Here is a 19,194-nt window from a genome sequence, read left to right as displayed (position 1 = left end):
AGTGACAAAACATAAGTCATAAGTATCATAAGTTATTTTATTTGGCATGTATAGTATGCAAGATTGTGCTCTTTACCAGAAATTAGATTCAGAACTTTAGCATCAGCAAAAGGACATACTTAGGCACAAGCAAAGATATTGATCTGAAGACTAAAAGTATTACTTTCTTAATCCGATGTTACTTTCTATTCTATCAGGATCCCAAACATTTGCCACAAACTCCTCACTACTTAACCTTTATTGTACCCATAGATCTGATAGCTGAAATGGTGTGTAAACAAATTTATTATACATTTTAATTCTAGAATTAACTATTATTATTTTATTAAAAACTAAAACTAATCATGAAATAACATTCACTCATAAACATACTGTAGATACATTAAACAGAAAACCATAAAACCTGTTCATTGTAGGAGAAAAAAAACAAAATATTCAAGATATGAATATACTATGTTTGACAGGATTTAGGGTAACACACTAAACATTTATTAATACAGTATATTACAATTTCACCATTATACTTCAAGGATTAACTTTGTTAAAAAAATAACTGCTAGATATTAAGGGACAAAATTCTTCACCTACTTTATTTCCTTTTCTAAAGAACTATAGTGTTGTACCGTGTTAGCCATTATGAATGTAGAGAAAAGCCAAGCAAAATGACACCTTTTATTGGCTAACTAAAAAGATTACAATATGCAAGCTTTTGAGGCAACTCAGGCCTCTTCTTCAGGCGAGATATTTACAAGCTTTTCTCTTCTCTAAAGACAAATTGTTCTGCCCTCTCAGTCTAGATCTTCAACTGCATTATCACTGCACAAACAGCATAACTATTTATTGAATGATAGCTTACATGTCAAGTCTCTGATTCGGTTCCATAGCTTCAAAGCAAAATGCTGCTATATTGAGATTAACACTATGAGACCTACCTTGGCACTTGTTCTGTTCATCTAGAGCAAACCCTACTGCGCATGGCACAGGCCTTGGTAAGTTTGGGTTCCTTGTAGTGGTAGTGTCTGCAGGTGCTGGTGGTGGTGACACAATTATGTTTGCTGTTTTTGGGAGGCAGAGATATCCACCATAATGGTTATAGCACTTCAATCCTCCTTTGCAAGAATCCACAAATATGCCACATTCATCAATGTCTGAAATTAAGAAAACAATTAAAATTTAGATTTCTATGCAAGTAAAATAGATAAAATATAACTAGAATTCACAAATCCATATTCTGTATCATCAGACCAATCCAATACATGGAATTAACATAAGGTGACCACATTTGTGGATATCAAAAAAATAATTTGAAAAAACAACAAGAGATTTGCTTTGATGTCATTCATGTAACAAAAAAGGTTTTAAAAGTGGTTATTATTTTGGTGTTATGTATTTGCACCTATTTTTTTAAACTTAGATATCAAGTGTAGGACGCTCTTCATTAAAGATTAAAATGATGTTCAGATTAATTTTTGCATAATATTTATGTTCAGTGATACTGGCAAGCTTAATGAAAAGTGAAATAATAATTCTAGAGATAAATAATACTGGCACAGTGGTAGCACTGCCACCTTGCACTAAGGAGACCTGGGTTCGCTTCCCGGGTCCTCCCTGTGTGGAGTATGGATGTTTTCCCCGTGTCTGCGTGGGTTTCCTCCAGGTGCTCCGGTTTCCTCCCACAATCCAAAGACATGCAGGTTAGGTGCACTGGTGATCCTAAATTGTCCCTAGTGTGTGCTTGGTGTGTGGGTGTGCGTGTGTGTGTGTGTGCCCTGCGGTGGGCTGGCACCCTGCCCGGGTTTTGTTCCTGCCTTGCACCGTGTGCTGGCTGGGATTGGCTCCAGCAGACCCCCGTGACCCTGTGTTAGGATATAGCGGGTTGGACAATGACTGACTGACTGACTATATTTAGCAAGTTATTTTAAATTTTATTGCCAGGAAGCATTTTGGTCACACATGTAGGTAAGAATTTTACTGTGTTCTGTACATTTGATAATTTTACTGCTTCTCATTATTCATTTTTTTACAATATGGCAATGTTTCTCACATGTAAAAGTGCAATAAGTCACAAGGAAAAAGTAATATAAATAAAAGACTTTTGAGATTTAACTGTAAAAGCTTAAATGCAATAAAAAACATATGCTCTAAATCAAAATTTTATATCCTGATAGAAAAAATTGCAGAGTTATTGACCTAAAAAATGGGGAATCTTTAATTATAATTTGGATGTTATTAATGGTGAACTGACATGTTTTAACAGTATAAATGTTAAAAAAATCCTTTTGAAGCTTCAGTTGCATCATTTGATACAATTTGTTTCTCCTATTTTAGCTTCTTTACACTGGCTGCCTGTCAGTTTTCGAATTGATTTTAAAATCTTGCTGCTAGTTTTTATATCTTTACATGAGCTTGCTCCTGCCTATTTATCTGAACTGTGTGTTTTACATCAGCTATCTAGAGTGCTTAGATCTTCTGGTCAGCTGTCTCTGGTTGTCCCTCGTACCAAGTGTAAAACCAATGGGGACAGGGCTTTTGCAGCTGCTGCTCCTTGCCTGTGGAACTCTTTACCTCATCATATAAAGGAGTCGTCTACAATTGAACTGTTCAAAACAAGACTAAAGACTTATTTCTATTCACTTGCATTCCGTGACCTTCAGTAATACTGATGGTTTCCTCTTTGTGATTATATAACATTACTTCTATTTTTTATGTATATAACATTACTTCTATTTATTATGTATTTTATTTTATGTTCATATATTTTATTTCTATTCATGTTTTATGTTAATTGTTTTGTTTTTCTTTTATTCCATTATTATAAAGCACTTTGGCCACAGCATTACTATATTTTGTTTTAAATGTGCTATATAAATAAATTGACATTGGCATTGACAATTATTTCTATATTATCTGTTAATGGTGTTGTAAATATACTTGCTGCATGATAGAAAAGAAGCTCACATAGAAAGAATTTATTGTAGGATGGCCCCAACACTGTTCACAAGCATATCATAGAAAACATGCCTCAGACAATTAGAATAGAGAGCACCAAAAATCACAGATTTGACACTGATATTTAAATTATGCTGGTGTACGGTGTTTGGCTCAAAGCTCTGAATAGAAGACAGGACTCTTGGGCAATGTATCGGGAGAGAGTTTGGTCTTCAATTCAAAACTGCGACCCTGTGTGAAAGGGCTTTCCGGTTGTGAGCTACTTTCATTTTATTAGAGGAATCAATTTAACAATGTTTTTTTAAAAAAATATATACATTTTGTACATTTTGAGTATAGGACTGGATGACTTGGAATAGATTACTGTATGCTACATGAGTAACGTGACATTTATTTTCATGGACATTTTTGATATTGTTTACTGTTGTGCAGCATTTGTCACTTCCTCCCTCCATTGAAGCATAAACTTTGTTAGCTCTGCTCTACATTAAACCATTAGATTATAAAAAAATTCTGCAATCACATGGGGTAAATAACATTAAAAAATACTATTTTTGGGTGCAGTATTAATTTAAGACCTCAGCAGAGTATGTGTTTGCAAACTCTATAACTGAAATGTGGTTGGTTATTATACTTAAGACAATCCTAACACCTATGGATGGACACCAGCTATAAGCAAAGTCATCAAGTGAAAAATCAAAGCCTTCCATGCAGTATCAGTATGAGAATGTCTGGATATTTGAATCTTTGGTATAGCTACTGTGACAGTAGCCTAAGTGAAGGCCTTGGGATGAGAAAAGTCTCGTGAGAGATTACATATACGTTGTACATTTCAGATCCTAAAAAAACATTAGAAGGGTCAGGACTGGACTTCACCCAGATGAGAAAGCTGAAGAAAAATGGACAATTACTAAGGAAAATGACTAAATGTGTTATTTTCAGAACAAGTAGCGACAGACATCATATGTCAGTGTAGTAGTTAGGAACTGCAGAAAGAGGTGGAGCTGGATATTTGGTAATAAATGCTGAAGACACTGCATACTGGTGGGAGTGTCTTGGTTACTGCTGAACGGATGTCTGGGAACTAGAGGGTATGTTCCAGTTGCCCAGAAATCACACACTTCACACACCTTTCAAGCAGATCTAAATCAGGGTGCTGGAAAAAAAACACTAAAATACACAGTCAAACCTCGGATTGAGGAGAAGCAAACATAAGATAATGTGTTTTATAGCCCTAAATAAGGCTTATTACTATGTATAGCATTAGGGACTGTAAGAGTATATTCTGGGACCTTTGGTATGTCTCATTTGATCCTCACACTGGTGGCTACGTCCGCTTAAGAGTATAGAACAAGTGGCCCACTTTCTAATGCAAGTATGGTCACAAGATTTCGGTAGTGATCAAAGCAATGAGATTTTATTTACATTTAGCCAAAATGAGATTCCTCAGGGTTGAATAGCTTGTTCTTCTAAGAGAAGGACCTCAGAGAAGTGCCACTATTGTTCTACATTAGGAAAAGCCATGGAAGGTAGTTTGAGCACTTCATAAGGATGTTGTATGTAAGACTGGTTAATGTTTTTGAGAGTATTGATAAAAATAAGGAGATGAAAAAGGTTTTATATTTCAGTTTTATGAATATACAGTGAAATTAACTGGTTCATTGTTTATTTGAATCACTTTGTTTTGTAACAGACTGAAATATGTTCTGTAAATATGGATTATTATTATTGTTGTTGTTGCTGCAGTTATGTAAATTTAACCTAACTATTTCCAGGGATTTTTCATTCTCAATGAATTCAATATGAAGTAGGCTTCAGGGGCCTCATGTATAAACGGTGCGTACACACAAAAATGTTGCGTAACAACGTTTCCACATTCAAATCGCGATGTATAAAACCTAAACTTGATGTAAAGCCACGCACATTTCCACAGTAGCTCATACCCTGTCGTACACAAGTTCTCTGCTCGGTTTTGCAGACTGGCAGCACCCAGTGTCAAAGCAGTGCTACTGTTCCTGTGTGGTTACCCATTCTTTTTTAGATTCACATCCCTGACGCGGCTTTATAAATACACTGAAATTAACCGCATATTGTTTACTAGTTTAATGCATCTGATTGTAATTAACCTGTAACAATATAATGGTACACAGAATGGTCAAACTATTCCAAATAACATAACTGCTTTAGCGTTGTTACTCTTACTGCACCTTCTTCTTCTTCTTTCAGTTGCTCACGTTAGGTGTTGCCACATCGGATCAACTTTTTCCATATTACTCTCACTGTACCACTCGAAGTAATTATATCATTGTATCTGAGTGTGAATCACAGCTGTACAGCATCTGATCGGAAAGAGAATTATTGGTATACAGCATCAAGCACACGCTGCCTCAGCCATTCGGTATTTGAACTGCCCTCATCCGACAAATTTTTCAGGGTCTTTCCTGTACTGACCTCGCTGTTCAGAAACAGTTTCATCCCAAGAACTCTAAACGCACTCAATCAGTCCATCAAGTGCTCCTTGTAGAACTGTCTGTACTTATAAGTACAATTAGCTCACTGTTAAACTTGCGATACAGTTATAATATTGCACAAACTGAGCCACTTTATAAAGCCCGTATTTACATATGATGATGATATCATTTTTAAGATGAAATGCAGCAAAATATGTTTATTATATTATACTGATAAAACTTTAACTACACGGTGCCGCAGCGCAAGCGAGCCGCTAGTGCCCCGTTCACAGATTGTTCCTGCCTCGCGCTGTATTCTTGCTGGTGCTGGCGCGACACTGGAATGACAGATGGATAGAATAATTAAACACCTACTACGAAGATATTTCAATGTTCCTTAAAAGTTTTGAAGAATCGGCGTTATAAGCTTACAGATGGCTTAATGTCTATTACAGAGCTGATTGTGTGGCGATTGGGTATTTGGAGAAAGAAAAGTAAAGACAGGAATTGGGGGTTAGTACTTTTGAAAGAGACAGTACTTCTGTAATAAACTGTTTCATCGAAGGTCGCACATGGCGCAGCAAGCATCTTGCATGTGACATGAACAATCACTGCACCACCGTGTTCCCATGTTTAATAACATGCTTTAACTACTATCATCATGAAAATGATATCATGTATACATCTCAGTATTTTAATTATTCAAAGAGCTGTAATATCATGAATGTAATGGATTCTGTGTCCTGTCGGAGGAAGAGAAAGCCTGGAAGCACGTAGTGATTCACACGCATAGAGCACATAGAAGATCAAATACAAAAAAAAGAATTTAACGTGCTACTTTAGTTACTAGTAAACTAAACGATTCTAAGATGAAGTTTATGATGTTCTACTTTAATGACAAAATAAACTACGTGATTAAAGTGGGCTACGACTCACCTTTTCAAAGCGACTTTGATATATGACAACTTCTTTTTTATTTTGGGCACTGTGTGACTTTGTGAACTTGAGCTTTCGAGTTTCTCTGACACTCTATGTCAATCAAGCAACTTCCTTTTGTTGTTTACACCACTGTTTAAACCAACAAATAATACGTTTTTCTTTGCCTCCACTTGGTACTCGCTGAAATTCTTCTATTTTCCCTCTTGCTTTTGCCATTGCCTTTTCATAGAAGGCTGAGCTTAAGGGCTATTTATATTGATTTGCATATTCAAAGAGGCGTAATTCTGGAAGGAGTTGAAGCGGGACAGAAGGCGCGTGCACATGCATTACTTACTGGGATGGAGCGGAAGAACCTGGAAATTGGCGATTGCACAGATTTATGCATCTGGATTTTTTTGTGCGTAAGCACATTTCTGCTTTTGTGCTTACATCATGTTATAGTGCAAATTCTATGCACGCCGTTATGCATGAGGCCCCAGTTCTTTTTTTGACACACTTTTTGCATGTTTTCTATTAGAAATGTAATTATTTTAGAATAAATTGACTATATAATAAAACACTACTCTGTGTATGTGTATGTTTGTGTGTGTGTGTCCAGTCCCTCCAAGCAATTTGATTGATCAGTTTGGCTTTGGGTTGATTGGTCACTGTTACTTTGCGATTGACACAGGAACCACCAGTCAATAGAGGTTGACACAGATGAGGATACCAAGGAAAGGTGTAGGAGTAATGCTAAGAGTTGCCTTCAAATACAGGAAGTATTTGCAAGAAAATATGTTTTCACAGTGGATAATGGTGGTCCATCTACCATTGGTGGTAGTCAAAAAGCAGACAGGAAGCAGGAAATGTACCTCAAAATGACAATAGTCTGAGAAAAAGACTTTACAGGAACGTGATCAAGTGTTGAAGCACCAAACATGACAGGCTGAGACATACAAGGATACAAAGAAAGTTGTAGGACAAACACTGACAGTTCATGTAAGGCAAAAGATATTAAATATCAAATATTTTAAAATGTTTTCTATTACCTCTTTTTGTCATATAACATTTCTAATTAACAATAAAAAAATACTTAGTAATTATTTTTAAGTAATATAGTTATGCTACAATGCATATTTTTGTTGCCTTACCTTTACATTGCTGTCTGACTGGATCATATTCATACCCATCAGTGCACTGCTGTTTATTTTCAAAAGAACAAAAAAATAAAACACAGTTTTTGTATATTATTACCACACTGCCTGTCTCAATAAATATGGCTAATGTGAATTAATTTAGAAATAAAAGTGATAAAAATAAAAACTCAATAAATCTCTATGAATTGCTATCTCTTCATATTTGTTATTCATTTTTCTGTAAAAGTACATAGTGTAGTATTCAAAATATTATTAAAAATTATTTTGAAACAAATATTTTTATGAACTGCATAATTTAAATTGTAGGACACATCAAATTTAATGGAAAGCCGCCTTTATTCAAAGTGTCTAAACTACTGCCACTGTCAAATGTCTTGTATTATTAAATGATAGCATAATAAATAATTCTTAATTAATACTTAATTCTTATCACAAAGAATGATAAGGCACAGATGTAATGCCAGCAAATTACATAACATGAGCTATATATCCATCCTTCCAACCATCCATCCATTTTCTTAATCTACTTATCCAGTGCAAGGTGGTGGAGAAGTCTGAGACCAGCTCTGTAATTAAACTAAAACTAATTACCAATACATCTTTGCAATTATGGTCACTCATCCGCACATTCATACCATAACAGTCAATCAAAAATAAACACTTCAGTGTATGGTACACTATAAATGTGAGTGAAGTGAAAACTTCACAAAACAATATTAATCTTTAAACATCACCCCATTGTTCACACCAGTGACATACTTTTATTTTTTAAGGCGACTCACTGTATATGTGATGGATTCATCTCCTTCTTGTGAGAAAACACATCTCAGAATCACACTAAAGATTATGTATGTCTTCATTTCTGCAATTCTAATAAAAAGGAAAAAATATCATTGGTTTATAGATAACCACATTTGAAGGCAATGAATTAGGATCCAAGGTAAGCAAGTGAAAACAAATACACGGCATTTAAGAGTGGCTGGTCTGCGCTAGTGGACTTTTAGTATTAGGCTGCCTCTCTGCTGATTGGCTGGTTTTATGAGAACGGCTGCCTTTTGAGCTCGAAATACTCTTTTATTGACAATATGTAATTTAATGAATAAATACGCAAGAAAATGTAGGAAGGAATTAAAAGAAAGCAGAGAAGCAGGAATGCAAGGGGATAATAAAAGAAGCATAAACAATAATATACAATTTGAAGGAAAACGAAGACGTTGGATTACAGCTCAATAAAACGGAATGACCCGAGTGTTGCTCTTGATGCTCCAACGTTTTTCTCGGCATAATTCCGTAGTTTCTTTATGTTACTCTCAACGATACACTTACACACAACGAGATGTATAAGCACCCCACTGATCCTCTCCAAGACATGTGCTCCCATTGCCCGAAATATAACAGCACTAAGCATTGTTGATCTGCTCAAGCTCTTAAGACAATTCAGTAAGTGTCTGATCGGTCTGCGTGTGAGAGCGCGGCTCGAGCCCGCCGCTGCACCGCACGCCCCCCTTATACTGAAGTAACAAACGTAAACACCAATACCTGCACGACACACTTTATTAATGCCGCCTTATTCCAAGCGCCAGTCTGTCCCGCTGCCGTCTCAGAAGGCACTGGAATAAGAGTGCTTGCTGCCTTGGTTCCGCACCTCTCGTCTCGGCACAGCAATACACTGATGTGCGCTTTAATTTCAAGGCTTATTACCCACTACAATCGCGGCGAACATGCGGTTTCTCTGGTATGCGGGGGGCGGCGCTCCCTGCAGGTTACACGCGAGGATCACTTGTGTCATCTTTGAACCTGAATGAATTTACAGCGTTCGGGCCTCTCGTTAAAACGTAAGCAGGATCGCCCTCTACAGGCCGAATAACAAGGAACATAACTTTTACAACGAAAGAACTCAGAAAAAGTGCAAACTTATCTAGAAAGGAACATTTATTTTAGGAAAAGACCTAATAAAGTCCAATTTAATTTTTTATGTGATCCTAAAAACTGGAAAGTGTCTGATGTTATTAAGCCTTTAAGTGTACCGTGAACACGGATGTTTTTAACCTGGATAAGGTGAATCACATCGACGGCTCAAGAACGCAGTACTGCACTTAAAACTCTACATTTTTGTAGGTATGTAATATTACTGTGTTGCACAACAGACTAGGGGTATTATTTGTATAACTAGATCAGTCTCTTCGTAAGATGACGCTTGTGAAATAAATGTTTCTACAGTAAACAGATTCGGTGGTGGTGACTGCAGTTTAGTTTTTAGTTGAGGGACTTTTTGTTTAACTCTGTTTCATCCGTTATAATTGCCTCATTGCCATCAAGAAAACAATAGTATGTCATTCGTATGTTTTTTCTAAATGTATTACTTCATCTACTGTACCTGTAGGGTATGATTGTCAGTCTTGATTACTCCAGTTTTTCTACCGAAAGATCAGACATCATTCAAAAACAAGCTCTAGTTTTGGACATCTATAACCACCAACTAAGAGTTAAAATAAGAGAAAACAGGAAGCGAGAGAAAGACAACCGTGGCAAGGATGCACCTGTATTGAATGGTCGAGGTAAAGGGCAGGATATGGTGCCTTTTGATTATTGCTGTTTTTAACTAATTTGCCATGGTTGTTAATGTATTTGATCATTATGAAATACATCTGCGAAAGTCGACATCTCTACTAGGCAATTTAATTTGCTTATCGTATTTAAATTATCCGAATTGCCTTGTACCTAAATATATGTGGTAAATGCCATATAAACAAAAACATTTGAACAACTCCCTATTTTTGGATTAACCCTTATCTTATCCAATATTACGCCTGAGCATCAACTCTCAGTTACAGTTCATTACTGTATGACAATAGAGTTCAGAAGTTAGCCATTCATATTTCTTTATTAACAGATCAAAACACCCCTTTTTACCCCCTTCCACACTTATTCAAATTCTTCAGTTTTACGTATTTCTTTGTAAAAAGCAAATAACATCTGCATTCCTTTTCAAAATCAAAAAGTTAGTGTTTTTCCACATTACTTATTTTTATTACTTTTGAGCATGGCTAGTTTGATTTCACCTAACATAATAAACATAATTGAACCTTATGCTTATTTTCCCTGTTGTATATAAAACCAAAAATAAACATAATCTTGCTAAATCATATAACTAATTTTTACATAAATGATAGATAGATAGATAGATAGATAGATAGATAGATAGATAGATAGATAGATAGATAGATAGATAGATAGATAGATCACACACCTGATTACACTTTATTGAGCTATATAAATCAAATTACTTAAGCAGAGAATTGTAAATGTAAGTATGTAACTTGTGCATACTGCTAAGGAATCTTGTATCTTTCAGTGGCGTTTCTAGGTTAAGTGCCAGTGGAGCACAGCCCAGTGAGACGTTGTGCATAATAAGTAACAAGATTATTTCAAAATTGTAACTTTTTGATATAATGTTTATAACAAACATTAGCCTTGTGTTCTGGAGCATTTTTTTAAAAAGAATCTATCATATTTTCAAAAAGGTATTGCTTTTTGTAGTATGTAAAATTGTCTATATGCTGGGTAGAACAATTGACCCTGCAGTGTTCACTATACACTTTTGTAGGGATGCATGTGCATGGGCAATCTGAAGTTTCCTGTTTAGAGAAGGTCATTGTTCATATTAAAATAAGTGCCACCTGTTGTTGATTTTTTTCCACACTTGCACTTCTAGTTTGAGATTTTCCCAATTGAGCAGTACACACCATTAAAGTTTAGCAACTACCTGGTAATCAGTGCTGGTGCCAGTGTGCAGTTCGGGTTGTGCTGCACTGTAAAAAATGTTTTGTTGGATCAACCTAAATAAATTACTTTGCAAGGTAACAAGCAATTTAATTGATTTCTTTCAAATTTAAAAAAATATTTGAGTAAACTTAATTCATTTGAGTTTGTTTTAACCTTTTCAAAAACTTGAATAAAAGCAAAAAATGTATTTAGCTCAAACCAAATTTCTTTAAAAACTCAAATTAACTGTGGTGGGCTGGCGCCCTGCCCAGGGTTTGTTTCCTGCCTTACGCCCTGTGTTGGCTGGGATTGGCTACAGCAGACCCCCGTCACCCTGTAGTTAGGATATAGTGGGTTGGATAATGGATGGATGAACTCAAATTAAAATTTTGTCCATTATTGTATTCACTGTAATCCATCCATCCATCCATTTTCCAACCCGCTGAATCCGAACACAGGGTCACGGGGGTCTGCTAGAGCCAATCCCAGCCAACACAGGGCACAAGGCAGGGAACCAATCCTGGGCAGGGTGCCAACCCACCGCAGGACACACACAAACACACCCACACACCAAGCACACACTAGGGCCAATTTAGAATCACCAATCCACCTAACCTGCATGTCTTTGGACTGTGGGAGGAAACCGGAGCGCCCGGAGGAAACCCACGCAGACACGGGGAGAACATGCAAACTCCATGCAGGGATGACCCGGGAAGCGAACCCAGGTCCCCAGATCTCCCAACTGCGAGGCAGCAGCGCTACCCACTGCGCCACCGTGCCGCCCTATTCACTGTAATGCCAACTTAAATTATATATATATATATATATTCACAAACTCGAGGCAGAGTCATATAAAGGTTTGGGGCAGCCACCCGTATAATTTGGTTTCCTGGCTGCAAAGTTGCTTTTCAAAATAATACAGCACTGATGTGCACAAAACCAAGTCCAAATAGAACTGAGGGAATAGGGAAAAGGTGGAGGCTTTTAAAGGGGGAGACAGGAAGTGAAGTCAAAGGGGTCGGGCTCATGTAGGTCTTCTGCCATTGGTGCAAGCCCGGACGTGACATCACAGGGGTTGGAGCTGGCAAAGTCTCCAAAGCGATTTTTTGCTTTAGACTAAATCGAAGAAGTTACATTAAGCGCCAGCAAGGTTTTTCAATTTGAAGTAAAGCAAAAAATTATGTTAGGTGAACAAACATATTAATATAGTTCATTACAACTACTAAAATTACCTTAATTCAAAAAGAGCCCTTTTTCTCTTTTTAGAGTGTGTGCATGTAATTTGCTTATTCTTTCCATGTTATTGTGGTTTTTCCTATTTCACCTGAAAGCCAATTGATTTAGCGCTTGAGCAGCTTTGCCTTAAAATGGCAATGTGCAATGATTAGCCCTTGTAATGAAATTCAATGCTGAAATTCTTATGTATTATGTATCCTTATGTAGGTATCCATAATGAACATATATGGGCGGTTAAAAAAGATCTCTTAAAAGTCTTGAAGATCTCAAAGATGCCATCCAATAGACAAGTTTTAAGTGTTTAGTGAAGGAGGGATTTGTGAGTGCAAGATTCCAACTCGTTCTTGAAACTGTTACATGAACTTGGTTCTCGCTCATTCAAGGCTGTTGTGGCTGACTATTGTTGTTATGATTGGTACATTTTATTGTTTTTTGTGCCTTTCCCTTTGTGTTTTTTTGGTGATCTATGCAACTAAGATGGGGTTTTTATACCCAAGGCATCTAATTTTGACATCTGATTTTCTCTGTCTGACATCTTTTAAAACAAATTATGTTTATTGTCTTCTTGCCTCAGCATATTGGATTGCTTACACCACTGCAATTTTGTTGTAGGAGCATCAGCCATTCCCTAGGCAACACTATCAGAGTTCTACTGGAGTGAGCAATGCATGTCATCATCAGCATGACTTGTAAGTTCCAGCCCGTGTGATTCTCATTTATCTATGTTTTGGACAGAAATACTTTACATGCATTCTGACTTTCTTTATGTTCAACAGGTTCTGATACTTGCCCTGCATTTCTGGCTTGAAGTAAGATTGGTTTGTCATTTTGGTATTGACAACAATTATATATATTTGAGCACATTTCATCTCTTGATCCTTTAAAATATTTTTATGGTATCTTGCTGAGACAGCACAAATGTATGTACAAAAACGAGGAGTGCAGAAAGTACATCTAGTTATCATATGAGTATATTCAAACAGTTCTGTAGTATATTACTTGCAGTTGTTCTGGTTCAACTTGTACTCTGTCTATGACTATCCTAGCACTAATAAAATAAAGATTATGGGTCTTTGGCAGACACATCCTTTTTTATAGGCTCCCTTGCAGCTGAAGTCACTTGTTTGAACGTGAACTGCCAGCTTATTTTACTGCTGACGTAGAACTGATGACATCCCCTGCTGATGCAAGAGTTAATGCCATTGCAATATGTTGTTAATTTTCAGGAAATCTTGGTGTTCCAATGTGATTGAACATATTTTGGATTTACAGGGTGAGTCAAAATTATGTTAACACTAATAGTACTGCTATGTATTGTGGAAGCCAGCCCCGAGCACAGACAGACAGACAGACACCTGAATGTCTACAAAAAGCACACGTTTATTTACACAAAGTCCACACAGCTCACGGTGCCCCTGAACCACACACCCTCTTTAAGGGCCCTCCAACGGTCCTGCACCGCCTCCTTCTCCTCTCTACCGAGCTCTGTCCTCTTCCTCTCAACTGCAGCTCCAGAACTAGAGGGAGGCAGCCCCTTTTATTCTCACTCAGACATGCTCCAGGTGCCCCCTGATTGACCTCCTGCGGCACTTCCTGGTGTGGTGGAAGTGCTGCCTGAGCACCCAGAAGCACTCCGGGTGTCCCCGGTAGTCCTTCCACCAGCACCTCCGAGTGTGGCGGAAGTGCTGATGTCCGAGACCACACAATTCTCCGGGTGCCCCCTGGCGGTGACCACGGGCCCTGATAGGGTTGAGTTTCTATGCTCGAACCCCGTGGCCCCCATACCAGGCGGGGCGGCTGCCCTCTAGTGGTCCTGGGAAGGCACAGTCTCTCTCCTGGTCCATCCAGGCATGGCGACTGGGCACAACCCCAGCCGACCACCACAGTATATATACTTATATACAATTTTTGTGGACAATTTATGTGCCACATATGGTACATGTGTTGAAGATGATGGCGAACAGGTTGAAACATTCCTGTAAATCATCTTGCACACAAGTATGTTTTGTGAATAAATTGTTTCCGCCATTCAAATGTTGACATAATTTTGACTCACCCTATATTTCTTTTTGTTTTGTATAGTTCTTTAATTAACATTGGCTTGGTTATCAATTGTGTTACTGTATATTTTATGCTAATTCTGTTAGTTATTGTGTGTGTAATATTCCCTGTCTTTTAGTTGATGGGAATAGAGCTCCCTGGGGACCACCATTGACCTATATAAAGCCTGAAGAGTCCTCATTTCACTGCCAAGACATTTGCTTTCCTGCTTGTGTTTGTTTGGCTCATCTTCTTGGATTCCCTTTGTGCATTGTAAATTGTTATTTTTGATTATTTTGTTCTTGTTTAGGATATTGATTTTAGTTTTGAATTTGGACACATTTTGCTTTTGGATTTCTTTCTTAAGAAGTATTTTGCAATTATTTTTGAATACTCTTGTTAAGCTTGTTATTCTTGTTTATTTTTCTTTGACTTTGCAAAATCCCTAGCCACAATTTATACATTGCTTTGGGGGGTTTCTAGATTAAGGATTCCATCTGTTTTCTAATGTAACACCTAATTTTAAAGCTAATTATTTACTTTTGTTTACCACAACACCATCTTAAATCACAAAAAGAGCCATGATTTTGTGTTGTCTGCATCTCCAATATCCATGGGAACAATCCCAGCATTCCATAGGAAATGTAGGGCTGATGACATCTCAATTGTCAATAGGTTTAAAGATCATCCAAAAAGAAGTTATGGCATCCAAATTTAGGATTCCAAATCTCTTTCTGTGCCATGTCTTTGCAATTTAATTATTTCTGATCTCCCGGTATTTGAATTTGTGCTTTCATTGCTTGGTTTCTGATTCCCATCTTGTGCTCTATATTTTGATGGTTTGATTCACTTGATGTTCTGGTTTTGTCTTCTGCCTGTTTCTGCCTATGCTTTTCTCCTGACCATTTTCCCTCTCTGTGTCCTCACCAATGGGACACTGCTTTTTATTTAGTTTTGGATTCTTATGTATTTATTTTTAAATCATTATTATAAGAAACATTGCTTTTATTATGAGCACTTGAGATACATGTTTAAGCCAAACATGGTAAAACAACATTTTAAATCCAGGGTGTCCTCTGTGCATAGTCCACAATTAGAGATGGTGGACTTTAGGATAAACTGAAATGAAGGTTATCTTCTTGAGAATGTCTTGAAATAGAGAGCAATTATAGAATGGTAGAAAATTTTTATTTCTAGGGCAGAGTGTTATCAGCATAGGACAAGACAAGACATTTAGAGACTTCAGTATTTTAACAGTTTTCCCTTTTCATTGTTTATAGTTGGATTATTTTTTAATTACTTTACTAATAATTATTTGACTAATGTCATATCAGCTACTCTGATTATTGTACCCTGTTTTTGGAAAAAAATTGTACATTTATTGTCTTTATTTGAATCCACACTAAAATGTAACATTCATTGGCTCTTGAGATCTTAGTCGTATAGACTTTACCATGAGTATCTCAGCCACACTCATTTAGAGAAACAAGGGAGGTAAATTAATTCCTTTTTAGTCATAAATGAGGTCATTATATAACAAAAATATATGCTCATATACATGTAAAGCGGACATTATGAGAAAACCCAATATCCAGGAGCACAAACAAGCAAATCCAGATAGAGGGTTTAATTAATGAAAGTAAGGAAGTACACAGGGTGGATTGCAGAAGGACAGTAAACAGGACAACATAAAAAGGAAACAACAAACACTGTGCCACTTGGTCCTAACTGTAGGCAAAGATTCCCTAAACAAGTGCTTATATTCTAACCCTCCTTCTCTGATTCTAGACTCCTTCTCGACCACATAAGACAAGCTTCTCTTGCCTTCATCTTCCACCCAACTCCAAACTCTCTGTGTGGGAGTGGATACCTGGAACTACTTCCACTGCCATATTTAAATACCTAACAATCATTTCAGGAACAGCTGAATCCTCACAAAAGTAATGAGACCATTTCCATGTGAGTGCCTTTCAGTGTAAAAAAGCATGGCTGACACTATGGTTGCCTACAGGAACTACAGCTGTCAGACAACCTCATGGAAGTCTGATCCATAATCATGTCAGATTGTTGATGCCTTCAATTGGGCTGGGGAACTAAACACAATTACTACTAATGCTGTTTCTTCATTAATTTATCTTCCCATCCAGGAACTGCTCCACTTAACACCCAGTCTGGGATGTTGAATTCCTTGCAGTTCATCCTGCCAACAAAGTGTCTATCAAAATATGTAGGAGAGCAGAATCTTCTAAGCTCTCATTGCCCTTTAAATTTGGATCAATCACATCCATGTTCTTGTAAACACCATTATAAGGGTTTCTTTTTTCTCTAGCCAGCACAAAGCAGGAAAGCTTTTAGTATTTTTTCAAGCATTTCCAGAAGTCTAACTTTAAGGATCAGCCTTTCCTTTCATTGTATCTGGCCCTCTCTTTTCACTTGGTTATTCAGAGGCCCTCTTGTTCACCATGGCAAATGTGTTCCTTTTGTACAGTTTTCTTCCTTTTGTGCACCATCACTTTTCTTTGTCGGTGTGATATGTGCCATATTTAATTCCACATCAAGTTCCACTAGGCAGTATCCCACTGTTGTAGAGTCTAGCACACCTTTCCTCGTGTGGATCAACAGAATGGCTGGCTTCTTTCTCGTTACCATTGTGTCTTTCTGACAAAGAGTGTAGATTACCTCTCAGCATGGATTTTTAAAGCAAAATATTTCATTACTTCTATTGGATGACAGTCTATATTCTGGGAGGCACTCAAAATTTAACTAACCAACCATCACTAGTGCAAGTATTCAGTTATTGTTTTTGAGCTAAGTTTTTTGGATGCCTGGTGAAATTTACAACAAGTGTGTATGTCTTTCTCTAATGCATAAGCCTTTTACCAGGTGTAACTTTTCAGTTGTTACCACATGTATCAAGCACATATTGGTACCTTAATCTTATTGAGGAAGCTCCATTTTTTTCACTTCAACTTTTAAGCAAGTTTGGGGAAAACTATTTTGGAAAGTTGACATTTTTTGTTCTACAGGCCTTCTGCCTTGCTAGAAGGTCTTAGGACCCATGAAGATTGTAAAGGTAAATGTCATCTTGTTTATACTGTATAACTAATTAACATGAAAAAGCAAAGTCAAATGTTTCTTCATAGAGTGTAATACTACTCAGTACAAACAATACTTGATGATGAAGTTTATCTGAACTTGGCCAAACATGATACAAGTGTGTGGAGTACCATCATCTAATGTGTGCAATCTTTTTAAATCAAAGGACCAGAGGGAGAAGCATTATCATGTCTGTCTCCAGTCCAGGCAGTAATGAGATGATCTGTGTGTTGATGCCAGGCTGACACAAATCGATACTTTTTCTTTTTTTTAAGCATTTATTGATTTTATTAAAATTAACTAATATTCCATACAAGCAAGTCAAGTTTAACAAAACTAGGTTCAAAACAAATCAACACCCACAATGAGAAAGAGAGCTAGGCCAACAGAGTAAAACTTTAAGCTAGTAAAAATAAGTAATTAGATAAATTATTAAATGAATAAAAATAAATATAATAAAAAGGGGAAAGAATCTGCTTCCTCAGTTTAAATGTTTATTCTAAAATGTTATTGATTTGATACTTTTAGTGAGGTTTCTTGATATGAAACACAATATTGCTGGATCCTGATTGACACATTATGAATAGGGTTGATGCAGATTTCTAACCTACAGCAAGTATAAGGAAGTGGTTTGCAGAACACTGATTATTAACATAAGCTCGGCATTCAACACTATCACCACCCTAAAGCTACAAGAAAAGTTCACCCTTGAAGACCACTGTGTGTGTTGTGAGCCCATCTTGTTTTTAAGTTTTCTTTACTTGAATACACATTTTTTCTGTAATTTTTGTCTCTTTGTGGAGGTTTGAATTATGCAAAATTCTAATTTTGTTTAAGTACAGAAGATTATTCATGCAAAAGTTAAATAAATTCAGTTTTGGAATGATTAATGCATGGTCTTGACTCAAAATGCAATATGCTTGAAGCAGCCCCTAAGCAAAATGCAATACTTTTGCTTTACTTTTAGTTATGACATATGATCTATAGACATGAGTTAAATTGCAATATTGTTTAAAAAATTCCATCAGTTTTTGAATGTATTTATCCATCCATTCATCCATTCTCCAACCCGCTGAATCCGAACACAGGGTCACAGGGGTCTGCTGGAGCCAATCCCAGCCAACACAGGGCACAAGGCAGGAACCAATCCCGGGCAGAGTGCCAACCCACCGCAGGACACACACAAACACACCCACACACCAAGCACACACTAGGGCCAATTTGGAATCACCAATCCACCTAACCTGCATGTCTTTGGACTGTGGGAGGAAACCGGAGTGCCCGGAGGAAACCCACGCAGACACGGGGAGAACATGCAAACTCCACGCAGGGAGGACCCGGGAATCGAACCTGGGTCTCCTAACTGCGAGGCAGCAGCGCTACCCACTGCGCCACCGTGCCGCCCCTGAATGTATTTAACATTATTAAAATAATTTTATCTAATTTTGCGATTAAATCCTTAAAAATCTGTAATAGTATTTTCCTATTTTTGATGTCTCTGGTAAAAGACGTTTGACTTTGAGTTTTGGTTTTGTTTTGGGTTTGGTTAAGAATCAGTTGACATTCTGGTTATCGAACTTTGC

At 37.1% G+C, this 19,194-nt stretch overlaps 1 protein-coding gene across 3 annotated transcripts in view; it reads right to left on the bottom strand.

Annotated features, from left to right (window-relative positions):
* The window catches only part of efemp1 (EGF containing fibulin extracellular matrix protein 1), a 145,553-nt gene extending 136,283 nt beyond the window's left edge, over positions 1–9,270 (bottom strand). Inside the window, exons 1-4 of one of the 3 annotated variants that reach the window (XM_051919623.1) lie at positions 9,014–9,270; positions 8,257–8,344; positions 7,469–7,517; positions 933–1,148 (exon numbers count right to left, since the gene is read on the bottom strand). In XM_051919623.1, the coding sequence (XP_051775583.1) occupies positions 933–1,148; positions 7,469–7,517; positions 8,257–8,334 (343 nt within the window). In that variant the 5' untranslated portion in view covers positions 8,335–8,344; positions 9,014–9,270. The remainder of the gene's footprint in view (positions 1–932; positions 1,149–7,468; positions 7,518–8,256; positions 8,345–9,013) is intronic. The other 2 variants (XM_028820153.2, XM_028820151.2) reach the window with 2 other exon arrangements.
* Between the last annotated feature and the right edge of the window lie 9,924 nt (positions 9,271–19,194).

The sequence above is a fragment of the Erpetoichthys calabaricus genome, chromosome 15 (genome assembly GCF_900747795.2).
Source record: "Erpetoichthys calabaricus chromosome 15, fErpCal1.3, whole genome shotgun sequence".
Classification (NCBI taxonomy): Eukaryota; Metazoa; Chordata; class Cladistia; order Polypteriformes; family Polypteridae; genus Erpetoichthys; species Erpetoichthys calabaricus.
The sequence above is the reverse complement of the archived record's forward strand: the minus strand, read 5'-3'. Positions and strand labels throughout refer to the sequence as shown.